Genomic DNA, 13398 nt, shown 5'->3' on the forward strand with positions numbered 1-13398 from the left:
AATAGGCGTTATTTGCGCGGTTTTCCAAATCTTAGGTACTTTGCACTCTGTGAGGGATTTTTTAAATATAAATTCAAGGTACGGGGCAATGTTTGGAGCTAAATGTTTTATCACCCTAGCTGGTATATTTTCGGGACCCGGGGATTTGTTGGGTTTAATCTCGTTAAGCAATTTTAGAATTCCTTGTTGGTCCGCTGTTATTTTTTCCATGGGTGGAGTATGTATTGTTTCTTGGAGATATGCGGTGGCAACATCATTCGAGAAAACGCTTTGGAAGAATGAATTTAGGATGTTAGCTTTACCCTCGCTGTCTGTATGAATTATATTGCTACAATCCCTTAAGCAAGCCACGGTTTGTTTACTCCCATTTACTTCCCTAACATATGACCAGAAAGCTTTGGGGTCAGTGTCCAAGTGCTCGCAAAGTACTTTGCGTTTAAAGTCCAGTAAAGCGCTACGTAATTTTGTTTTGGTTTCAATTTTAGAGGATCTATATGTGTCCCATAATTGTTTATTCTCAGGGGATGATGTGTTCACGCCTGCCCTCTTTACCCCAGAGTGTAGCATTCTCTGCTTTCGAAGGGCTTTTCTAACGTCTTTATTGTACCACCTGGGGTCGCGATTTGCTTTAACGTATTTTATAGGTATGAAATCTACGATTCCTTTTTGCATGATATTGACAAATTCTGTCCAAGTTTCTTCCACGTTGACATGACGTAAGCGGGTTTTGAACTCGGGTAGTGAAGAGTTTAATTGATTGGCAAAAGATTCAAAGTCTGCTTTATGGTAATTATAAATTTTTCTTTTTGGTTTAACAATCATTTTTATTTCTATGTCCAAGTGGACATTAATTGCTTTATGGTCACTCAAGCCCTCATCAGTTGATACACTAATAATACGTTCAGGCGTGTTTGTAAGAAATAGATCCAATATGTTCTTTCCACGGGTGGGCATGCGTACTGCTTGATGGAGGGAGTTTCTTTGAACCAATTTTATCATGGAATTGCAAGATTCGCGATCGCGGGTCCCAGATTTAACGATATTGTTGTCCCAATCTATACCAGGGAGGTTAAAGTCGCCACCAATTATGTGTATGCTGTTATTATAGTTACGTGTAAAATTGTAAATTTGATCGTTGAGGGTGTGAAGTGTTTTCAAATCTGAGTCTGGAGGTCTGTAGAAAGAGCATAAATTTATGTTGGGTTGATTGGTCCGTATTAAGGTGCACCAAACACTTTCTATGTTATTATTTTCAAATGAAACTTGCCTGCTTTCAAAATGACTTAACTGCCACGAAAACCCCTCCTCCGGGTATTGTATCTCTATCGTGTCGGTAAACTTTGAAATCTATTGGGAAAATTTCTTGGTCGTTTATGTCATTGCACAGCCAACTCTCTGTGCCTAATACTATATCAGCGGAATGAGTTTTGATTATGTGTTCTAGATCCGCTGATTTGTTCTTGAGGCTTCTGCAATTTATAACAAGTATAGTTAAATTATTTTGATGTTGAATAACGTCCTTATTTGTGCCTGACTGTAGTTTAGGACGCCTTTGTGGGGAAGTGCGTGTCACATGTCTTTCTAAATCAATGCCAGTGTTGTCGGTGACTTTTATATTTTTATTAATAATATTATACGTTGTTGAAATAGAAAGAAAGACTCGTACTTTTCCACAGATTTTATTATACGGCACGACGCGTTTCACCGACTTGCGGCATCATCAGGTATTATACTAATATACTGATATAATATTATACGCGCTATCCCCAGATGTTATTGGCCCACTAAGTGAACTGCCCTCTATCCTAAAAAAGGCCTACAGTGGTCGAGTATCCTATCCGCTACCTTACTCGCCGCTTCCGCCGTGTAATGGACCCCAGATCGGTTAAGGGGAGTCCTGCAAGACCGGAGGGTTGGTCTCAGGTCGACGAAGGAGGCTCCTATGTCCGAGGATTTGGTTATCTTTCACGGCACATGCGTACCGGACGTAATTGTTGATTGAAATGCGCTTGGTAAACAATCGAGTACCGAGTATAGTGTGCTGCCCGATCTGCATGCCTCCACACTTTGTGATTATTGTCCGTTACCGCGCTTTCGCGTCGTCATTTTTCCAAAGGCTAACCGATATATGGCGTGCTCCAGGAACACCATTTTCGACAACTCTCTTCCCGAGTAGCGGGAGAAGCCGAAATCCCAGACGGGTCTTCTTCCGCTCTCGATGCTTCGGAAATTCCTGCCACCGTTTAGGAACTGGAAATCAAGGCATTAATGAAGTAATTTAACGGAAAAAGTGAATTATTGACGGAGGAGGGAAAGTGGGGACATGTCGATGGTTTGAGATGAAAAATAGTGCGTTGTCCCCAGGCGATGACGGGTGTGCAAATTTAGACGAATGATTCTGCAAACTCTTGAAAGAAAACCCTGAGAGCATCAAGTGCAAGGTTTCGGGTGGATGCTGGGCTAGATTCTCAGTCTAGCATTGAAAGTAAACATATACACACCATTGAGAGGATTTGCAAGGTCGGTCCCAATATAGGTATGACTTATTTTTTCCTGGAAGCGGTTTCTTTGGCTTGGTTCGAGGGAGAGGGGTCTCCGTAAAGCCTAAGGGCCAATTGCAGTTGGCTCCCAGTCGCCTTTGCAGCGTGCGGGTCGTTCGTTTGCGAAACCTCCATAACGTGACGTCGTCACGCTCAGCCATGAACCGGCCATTGGAACAGCGCGACGCCATCAAACTTAGTGTGAAACTGGGCAAAACCGTGGAAGACACTCATGACATGCTCGAGGCATATATGTGATAACGTTATGGGTAGATCGGGTGTTTTGAGTGGAACGAGTCGTTTCGGGAGGGCAGAGAAGATGTTCAGGATGCCCTTCGACCTCAACAAGTGACGAAAACTTCGCAAGATTGAAGGCTTTGTTGGACAGGGATCGCATATTAAGTGTTTGCATGGTTTATGTTGAACTTGCGATCCCTGAAAGTGATGTGCATCGACTTGCGACATGAGAAAGGTGTGTGCTCAGTGCCGCGAGTGCTCTCGGACAAAGAACAAAATGAAATTCGCACGCGGATCTGCGAAGAGCTTCTCTACCATGCCTCGGTCATCCTAGTTTAGCCCTGGACTTGCCCCGCCTCAAATCCCGTTCCTTCGAGCACGCAATTTGAAGCAAAAACGCTGCACTATACCAAGGAAGGAGTTCAGGTTCCAAATATCCAGTATTTAAAAAAGGATACCAGTGGGACCGTGTGCAGTTAGGCTTTCGGAAATTCGGATTTGAGTCCATGAATAGCATGCATGAAATGTATGCGTTGCCGAAAATGAACATAGAGTTAAAAATAATCCTGTGGCAATTTGCATAATTAAGCATAGTCCCAGTAAAGACACAAAGTTTCATCTTCCATTGCAATTAAAATAAATTTTGCAAGTTTAAAATTCACAAAAGTTTGCTCGCAACGCTCAGATATGCCGATTGATTTGCTTCCAATACGAGACATTTTAAAAGTGCCGTTTTCTTATATTTAAATAATGGCGGACATTTGTACGCATGCAACGCCACCTATTGATTGTATCCTAAGCCAATTAAGTTTTCGTTTTGATTCAGTAGTCGTTTGTTGAAAGCAGATAACAATGTCCACAATTATAGTTAGTTCCGCCAGTCGCAAATTTCGTGCTGCAATTTGATATATGTGAGCAAAAGAATCATTAGATTCTCAAATCCATCGAGATTTGTGTCTAGTTTATGAAACTATAGTATTGAGTGAAGGAAAGGTCAGACAATGGTTTAGAGACTTCAAAAAATGGCCGCACATATACTACCTTGATAAAAAATTTCCCGGAATTTATTCAGAAAATTAAAAATACAAGTTTATTCATCTAAATCTATATTGTCCCCTTCAAAGTAATCCCCATCGACTGCAACACACTTATGCCAGCGCTTGATCCAATCCTCGAAACATTTTTTATATTCGGTTTTCGGTATGTTCATCAGTGCTTCCTGCGATTTTTCCATTACTTCCTCTCGGCTGCTAAAACGCGTTCCCCGTAATGGTTTTTTAACTCGATTGAACAGAAAGAAGTCACAGGGAGCCAAATCAGGTGAATTCGGTGGCTGTTGGATGGTATTTGTTGCATTTTTCGTCAAAAAATTACGAATAATGATAGCACTGTGCGACGGTGCGTTATCATGGTGCAAAATCCACGAGTTTTCTGCCCACATTTCTGGTCTCTTTCGGCGAATTGCTTCACGCAAACGTCTCATAACGCCCAAATAATACTCTTTGTTTACTGTCTGGCCTTCTGGCAAAAATTCATGATGCACTACACCGTTGTAATCCATGAAAACCGTCAGCATTGCCTTCTTTTTTGACTGAAAACGACGTGGTTTTTTTGGTCTCGGCTCATTTGGTGAACGCCATTCACTTGCCTGATGTCTGGATTGCGTGTCGTACTCATAAACCCACGTCTCGTCTCCAGTAATGATCCTTTTGATGAATGTGGGATCGGATTCAGCCTCGCAAATCATGTCTTTTGCGACGTCAACACGGTCTCTTTTTTGCATGAAATTGAGGTCTTTTGGCATGCTACACGACGGAAACCCAAATCATTAACCACAATGTCTTGGGCGGATCCATAGGCAATGTTCAAGTCCTCCGCTATTTCTCTGATGGTTAATTTGCGGTTATTGACCAACATTTCTTTTACTTTATCAATTTTTTCACCGACTTTCGATGTCGATGGTCTGCCACTGCGTTCATCATCTTCGATTGACTCACGACCACTTCTGAACCGCTCGTGCCACTGGTAAACGACCGTTTTTTTTAGAGAATCGTTGCCGAAACACTTTTCCAACATTTCCTACGTCCGTGCGCCACTAAATCCGTTTTTTACGCAAAATTTAATACAAGTTCGTTGTTGCAAATTTAAATCCATTTCTGAAATTGTAAAAAATCGCCAACACACACAGAGATAGATGTACTCTTGGCTACGTAACTTTTGCAAATGTCAAGTTATGACACTAAGATTTAAAGGGAATATCAACAACAGATGTACCAATTTAACAAAAAAAACAGAACTCAAATCGGAACGATGGGAGCGCCACACGGTGGTTATTCCGGGAACTTTTTGATCAAGGTAGTATGTCTGGCAGCATCTTCTTCATGCCTACGGTCATGAAGACTGGAAGGCTCAGTGTCCAGACCGCTGAAATCGTTCACCAAGTGGACCAAGAACAGCGGCATGATTGGCCATTGAGGATCACAGCTGTGGCTGATCAATTTCCTCTAGTTGGATAGTTTTCACACGATAGGTGAAAGAGGCACCCAACCTGTACACAATTTGTGATTTCCAAAGAGCTCGGAAATCAAAAATTGTGTGCAGCTTGGGTGCCGAAAATGCTTACCGACCAACACAAAGAGCAAACAATGTCGAGCGGATGGAAGTATTCGGACCGCTTCTGATCTTTTTCGATCACCCACCCTACAGTCCCGACCTCTTTTCTCTTCTTGCATTTGAAACAGTGACAAATTGACCAACGGTTTGAAGACGAAGAGGAGCTCTAGACTGCGGTTGTCATCTAGATCTACATAGTACCCCGCAAGCCGCCGCGGGGGATGTTAGGTCGCCAACCGTAATTAAGAATAAAAACCGCATGCAAAACCAAATCGTGTTACCTATACATAATTATTAGTTTCATCGTGCACTCGATGAATTTTAATCACACTCCAAAGAAAGTACTTTCATGAAAAAATATGCAATAACAGAATACGTACATTCAAATCATGCTGTAGAATTGTTAAAAAGATGGGTTGATAAAATAAAAAGAATGGCATGCAGGAATAAAAATGCAAGATATCGACAAATACATATATACACTAACAATTATAATTATTTCCTACGCAATTGCTGTCATGTCTGTTATGATCCCTCATGCTGCGAGGAAAAAACGACAATTTAAAAACCTATCTCTTCTATAATTTATCTCCCGGATATTACGTTTGTGATCTGATCTACCTTAGTAAGTGGGGGCCTGTAATACGTCCTTAACATCTTCAGATAAGCAACCTACCCCAAATTTACGCATTAAATTTAACCTGTATTTAAGCGTACGTTCTACTGGTTTCTCCCATCCTAATTCTTCCATTAGTGTCGAGCCACTGCTACCTTGTTCATTAAACAACTTATCACAAACCTAGATGCCCTTCGTTGCACTCGATTTAGCCTACTTCAAGAGGTTCCCATACACACATGCAGAGCATACCCAAGGCAGGACCTAGCTAGCTGGAAACAACAAAACTCATTGACCGTTTCATTTGACCATTAAAATCCCAAGCTTTCTTTCTATGAATCCTACTTTTTATCAGCTATTCCGCAAATTTCAAGAATGCGTTTTCCCCAGGGCATCAGCTGGCTCAATTGCCAGTCGGCGGGGGCGAACTACGACCCCTACTCGCCGAATATGCCTCGCACTAGAATAAAGGCAGACCGTAAAAGAGCGAGGCGGGTGTTCACGTCCACTAAAGCCGAGAGCAACCTTGAAATAAGAGCTAACGGAAATCCGTAAGAAGGGAACCGAAATGCAGAGTGCGTACATAATAACTACTTCTGTTTGTTGGTGTTTCCCACAATCCACTCAATATCTTCAAGGTCCTTTGGCCTCGACAATATATATTTTCCGAACGCACAAAAAGAACAACCAGCTTAAAAACTTAAACACAAACTTAAAAAAATACTTTAAAAATATTGAAATAAAAGAAAAAAACGGAAACGCTTATCTTCAACGAAGGCAAAAAAATTCTCAAGGAATGACATCATCAACCGAAATTATCGCCAATTGCTTATCAAATAGGATTCTTTTTCCCCAGGCCCCACAAGTACTTGAAACAAAGTTACGTTTGCTCTCCGCGAATTATTCTCCAATATCATTCCCACGTTAACTGGCCAAATAAAAGCAATTCCCTCGCGAGTTTTAAGAGCGATCCCCTCCCGAACGCCTACTGCATCGGGACCACAGCAATTGAATGTGTAGACTCAATTAAACACCTCGGCGTAAACCTCACTCACGACCTCTCCTGGGTGAAACATACACTACGGGGAATTTGAGAGCAAGCTAACAAGAAATAAGGATTTATTAGAAGAGTACTGGATAAACGTGTTGAAAAGGTCAAAGAGAAAAGTTATATTTCGCTGGTCAGGCCTCATTTTGACCGTGCTTCAAGTATATGCATGGGATCTTCACGGGAAGTTGTATTGATTGCCGAATAGGATCGCGTGCAGCGTAGAGGAGCTAGATTTGTAATACGTTGTTATGATAAACTTAGGAGCGTATCCAAAATATTAGAGCAGCTTGGCTGGGGAATCATTCACGGAGGGAAGGTTAAATTACAGATTGAAGCTCTTGCAAAAATTGGGAGGACGATTCTTTAGTGGGGATGTTGAAAAAATACTATTACCTTCGTCGTACTACGGTAGGGGAGTTTTTACAATTAAATTACTGAGATTAGGCGTTGAACAAATTGAATTAAGATTTCCTTTTTTCTATGAACAATAAGGGATCAGAATAACTTTCTCCGGCCGCGGTTGGGGTAAAAATATTCGGGTCAAAATTACAATATTACTCTTGTGTGGATTCACCCCCTGCCACACACTCTAGCGGTGTCTCGCAGGGTACTAAAATAAATACTAAATAAATAAATATCACGATGGTAACTTATTAATTACAATGCATGTCACTGGTGAAATTGACTAAACATAAAATGTTGTCCTTTATAAGATCATGTGTAGACTTCCACCGAGTGGATTATTTTCTCACCATTTGCTAATATTTATATTTTGTATATTAGGCCCCTTCATTATTTATAATAAATTCTGTAATATTATGGCAAATGCTTAATCGCATTTGAATAGAGGCGTCGAAATGTTGAAATTGATTTTCTAGTGAGGAAAATAGTTCCCGACGTGAAAACTAGGAAAATCAATCCTTGAATAATTAAATTCATTATTGCATTTCAATCCATAACCCCGAAAATTAAAATTTTGCGTTGGAACTGAAACAGTACATGTCTGTTCTAGAGGTTCTCAAATGATGAGAAGCCTAAGTTAAACCAGAGCAGTGGTAAATGTCACTTATTTGGGAAGTGTTCTATCAGACAGCTAATAATGACATTGAAAGAAGAATTACGTCACGCAAGGAAGCTTTTCAGAAGAGGGGGTCGATGACAAGATCTTCGGTAAGTATGAATAGAAATAAATAGCGAAAATACTGAGATGGATCGTGATTCACACGACCGAGTTGTGGGTAATCACTTGGGAGAGAGCGTAGGCAGTAAAGGGGGCAGAACGTACCTAGGCGTTACGTTTCGCGAGAGCAATTTCATAGACGCCGAATCTTGGGTCATTGATTCAAAAGGATAAGCGTAAGCAGGAATCTTTAAAGACTTAATTGTGGAGAATATGTAAATAATAAAAGGGACGAAAAGGAATACCAACGGGAAGAGAGGCGACGGTTCTTGGGAGAAAGTTGAAAAAATGTAGGAGAGGTTGGCTGGACATTCTGATAGACAAATGAAGACAGAGAGAAAAGAGAATTGGAACAAACGAAGTAGATGGAGGAGGATAAAAGGCATTTATTACGAATGGTGAGAAAGAAAGTATATAGAAATAAAAATTGGTTTACCATAATCTGGGGTTTAACGTAACTCACTGTCGAGGCGATAGCAATGCTTAAGTCTCCGTGTCAATCAAAATTTTACCTTGACCAAATGAGTAAATATAATGTTATATTACGAGTATTCATTGAAACTGTTTCTGAAATCCCATTTCCAATAAAAATAATTACGGTGTTTATCGCTCAAGTTTTGCTTGGTATTTTTGTGCACATATCATACACTTAATTTAATCTTGAATTCCTGTAGCCAATATCACTCGTAAGATAATTCACTTCCAATGACTGTGAAATGAACAGCAAATGGAATTAAAAAATATACACATCGCGGCATCAGAAAGAAAAACGAAAGACCGTTAACTGTATGATGACGGTCTGAGACATTAATGCAAAGCGTTCGATACGCTTTGGGACACACGATGAGTTAAAACGGGAACGACAAGAGAAATTAAAAAGGGCGACTCTTTTGAAACTGGAAAAACGCGATGGAGGCCTAGAAAGAGGTCTCACCTCGTGGGCTGCGGCGGCCTGCCTCCGGCTCATCTCCTCCTTGGCCCTCTCGATCACCTCGCTCACGAACTGGGAAGCCGCCTCGACCAGCTGGGGTTCCGAAGACATGACCCCGCCTTCGTCGCCCGGGGCAACGGCCCCCCCGACTCCCTGCCCCACCACTCCTTCTCCGCGCCCCGCCATGCTTCCGCACCAACACTCCGAACGGAGACGGCGAGCCCGCACGCGTTTATGCCACCAGTGTTAGTATGACAAGCGGCAAAAACGGGTATGGCGCGATGATGAAAGAGAGGATTGGGAACACGAACGGGAAGCCGGGGACGAGCTCACAGAAGAAGGCGTGGGCAATGGCGATCACCGCCACTGGTCACCACTCCCGACTATTTTCCTCTCCGTTCAATGCGAGGGTTCTTCGCGAGGATTGTCCCAGGGATGGTCCGAGTATGGCCCTTCGGTCCCTTCGCGAGAGGAGTGATTTTGGGCGGGGAATGCGCCGGCCGCGAGGGACGCTGTTCCCCTGGCGGTCGAAATCGAGTTATGAGGGCAATCTCATTCCTCGACGGAGGTGCTGAGTTGGAGGCTTGTGGGTAGCAGGATGGGAGCGGGAGCCAGCCGATCTCCTGCGTTTTGTCTCTCGGAATCGAGGGCAAGGAAGAGTATACTATGTGGGTAAGGCTGGGCGGGGAGAGTGAGTGACCCGCTACAATATCTCTCTCCTTTCCTTGAAGCCCGGGGCCTGCGCTGACCAGTCAAAGGGAGATAGTGGCGGATAATTATTAAATGAGAGCACACAGAGAAAACTTTCTTCTACGAATACAAAATGCACAGGAATCGGGCGTGGTAAAATTCTAACCTAAATGGAAGTAACTTTATGCGTTCTGTCCGCAACAGTCGGTCCCTTGTTTATACGCTCCTATTGTGGCACTCGCGTAATTGTTGACCTATTGTTGTCGATAATGAAGAGGGTCATATGCGTACGTGTGTGTGAGAGAGAGAGGGAGCAATGCAAATCCTTCTTCCGCCACTTAAATCTCTTTTCTCAAAAAGGAAAGAGGGGTGGCACACCAGAGGTGGTGGGGTGAGAGACAGGCGCGCACACACACTTGATTCGACGAGACAACTGTTGCAGCGGCGGCCCAGGGAGGCCGACGCGAAAGGGAGGGCGTTTAAAGAGGATTGATTGCTCGAATCGGGTTTACAAAAGGGATTCTCTCAAGCCAATTCAAATTCTGTACGCACGAGAAAACACAGACCTTGAGGTCGTTTCAGTAATCAGTTCGCGCTGTTGAAATAACCCTTGCCATTCCAATCACGTCAACACCACAAATGAGCACTCCGGTCACCAAATGCCTCGATGTTACCACTACAATGGTACATCAATCGCCTCGCATCATTGCCGCAAGCAATACACTTTCAGCGAGCGTAAGTAGCACCAATGTCACGAGCGGTCATTTCCATCGACTTCGCACTATTCATTAAAACATTAGTGCACCGATCATCCCGCACCTTCACGATTGCCAACCGTCAAATAGAACGCTCTCTAGCACTGATGACAAAGCACCACCTCACAAAACAAGAGAGCTGAACACACCGCGACGGGGAATTGCGTGCGTAATCCGCGACGTGAATTGATCGCACAATTTGCATCAAAAGAAGGGAGATTCCAAGAGCAGCAAAGGGCCGACAAGACCGGAGCACCAGCACGAATTGTAACCTCTTCTCCCGCGAATCACACAAAACCAACTCACTCGAATTCGAACTCTCGGTGAAGCGCAAGGTTTTTTTCACCCGCGTAACTCGTCGACATTCATGCCGGTCTCTTTATCTCCCACAAACATGCACACACACTCATCGTGTATGCGTGGACGCGGCACCGTACCGGGCGAAGCTTCCCCAACGCGAAGCCACTACACCTCTGGGATCTCGCTTGCTTCTTCTGCTTGAATCGCGGCGGCGGAGGGGAAGGGGAAGGAGAGGGAGGGGGGAGGGGAGCTGACTGCTTCCCCTCATAATAAAACAACCCGTTGCCTGGATGAGGGCGAGGTGGGAAGGGGGGGAAAGCGGGAGCGCACACGGCACATGCGCAGTGACCCGCCGTGGACACAAATCGATGGGCTCCCGAGAGTATGAAGGGGGAAAATTTTTTAAAACAAAAATAATGAGGTAAAAAGAAGAGAGCCTCTCTCGGTAGACGGAGGGAGTGGAGTGGCTGGATTACGGGGACGAACTAGGGAGGAGGAGGAGGGTGGGGGGGGCAGCACCTCACGATCTCCCAAAAAAACTTCCGAATAGGAGACACGCGGGAATCAAGTGGCGAGCATTTATTTAACCCTCGAAGGGAATGGACAATAGCATAAGATATTTACGCCGTGTTACCAAATGTCGTCTTATTTGTCGTCGCGTAGATTGGTGTATATTTGATCGGCCTTAACTATTTATTTCACAACTCCTGATAGTCATGGGCGTCACTTGAAACTCCGTAGCACGTCGAACGACAAATGTCATACCGACTCCCACAAATGCCAACATGGATACTATAAAGCTCGCTGAAGTCAATTGATCTAATTTGATCGCCTACAATAGTCTCGCCGGACCCATGTTGAACAGAGGACTATTCGAAGTTGAACTTCATAATAATTACATCTACATGATACCCCGGCAGTCGCCGACAGGGCGTGTGGCGGGGGGTGTTAGGTCACCACACGTGAAATTGAATATAACCAAATGAAAAACCCAAATCATATTACCTTTACACAAATATTAGTTTGTTCATGCACTGGATAAATATTCATTGAACACGAAAGTAAGTACTCAGATGCAACAATGCCCATTGATATGATGATCCAATTTTATCTTTATAAATAGCGTTGATCAGTTTAAAAAAGTCGATAGAAATAGGTCAAGAAAATAGTGCCGAATAAAATTATGGATTTGACGGTGTAATTGGTTTTTTAACATACAGTTTTTTAACCTGTATTAATTATGACTGGATAAATCCTTTTTATTACATTTTTATGGATGATTTTTTACAATAGGGCCAAACAGTTCGCTTGAATTATCAAAATTAACAAAAAGGACAAGCATAAAAAAATTAAAGGATTAAAAATGCCTCTCAAAATGATTCTACGAACTTAAAGGCGATCGATTGGACGATGGGGAAAATGGCGTGTTGCGCTAAATTAACGCTTTTACTATCGATGCGGGAAATGCCACGATCACACGTGGCACGAGGTTACATTTAAATGTTCACTTGACAGAAATTCGGGTGCTCACTCTAAGTTAAAGTAAGAGATTAAGAGCGACACTTACTCTGCACAAATAATGGTTTGTCCATCCACTCGAAAAATTTTAATTAAACACGAAAGGAAGTACTTTCATGAAACAATACTCAATAACAGGATTCGTACATTCTAATTTTGCTGTAGAACTGTTAAAAATATTGGTCTGTTATTAAAAAGAATAACGTGCTGGTATAAAAATGCAAGATATCGACAAATATATGCACTACCAATTCTAATTATCTCCTATGTGATTTGATCTCCCATAAATTACCTCTAATGTTTACTTAACATTAGACGAACACTCGAGGCGTGCTTCTGATTGGCCCAATGATCAAGCAATGCTGTAGTTCTAAGCCCCACCTCGACACTAATTACCTTAAACGCCAAATACAGTAAAAGTTTTCATTCCATACATATATATATATATATATAGTTACTACCTCTCCAAGACGCCTCCCCTCCCTCTGAATGGCTTTCCCGAAGCACTCTCCTTTCTTCCGCCTTTCCAATGTCTCTCTCGAAATGCCTTGCCACCACTTTCCCTGCCTTCTTCGACTTTATCGCAAAAACCTCCTCTCTTTCCAGACCATTCTTCCTTCATGCTTTCCTTTCCGTCCTTTTTCATTTATTTTCCATTCTCCTCCAGAATCACATTTGAGCTGTCGAAATGAGGTACAGTCGATCGCATTCTAAGAGGAATATAAGTTATATGGGTAAATGTTGCGGGTGACACAAATCTCAAACCAGAGACACCTAAAGAATAATTCCGTTTTCGTGATTCCCACTTCAGGATTAACCCGAATTCGCCTCACACAACGGTCATGTAAACCAATAACTGTAGCAAAATAATTTTTGAAAGGTCATCATCAGTATCATCAATATTTCAATCCTAGGATTGGTTTACTGCAGCCCTCCATTCTACTCTATTCGATGTCAAATCCCTCAA

General features: G+C 42.7%; 1 protein-coding gene across 1 annotated transcript in view; it reads right to left on the reverse strand.

Annotated features, from left to right (window-relative positions):
* LOC139695192 (uncharacterized) overlaps positions 1–11069 on the reverse strand; it is an 84300-nt gene extending 73231 nt beyond the window's left edge. The window contains exon 1 of the mRNA XM_071593862.1: positions 9172–11069. Coding sequence (XP_071449963.1) covers positions 9172–9354 — 183 coding nt within the window. The 5' untranslated portion in view covers positions 9355–11069. The remainder of the gene's footprint in view (positions 1–9171) is intronic.
* Between the last annotated feature and the right edge of the window lie 2329 nt (positions 11070–13398).

The sequence above is a fragment of the Hetaerina americana genome, unplaced genomic scaffold, assembly GCF_022747635.1.
Source record: "Hetaerina americana unplaced genomic scaffold, ioHetAmer1.1.p SCAF_6, whole genome shotgun sequence".
NCBI lineage: Eukaryota > Metazoa > Arthropoda > Insecta > Odonata > Calopterygidae > Hetaerina > Hetaerina americana.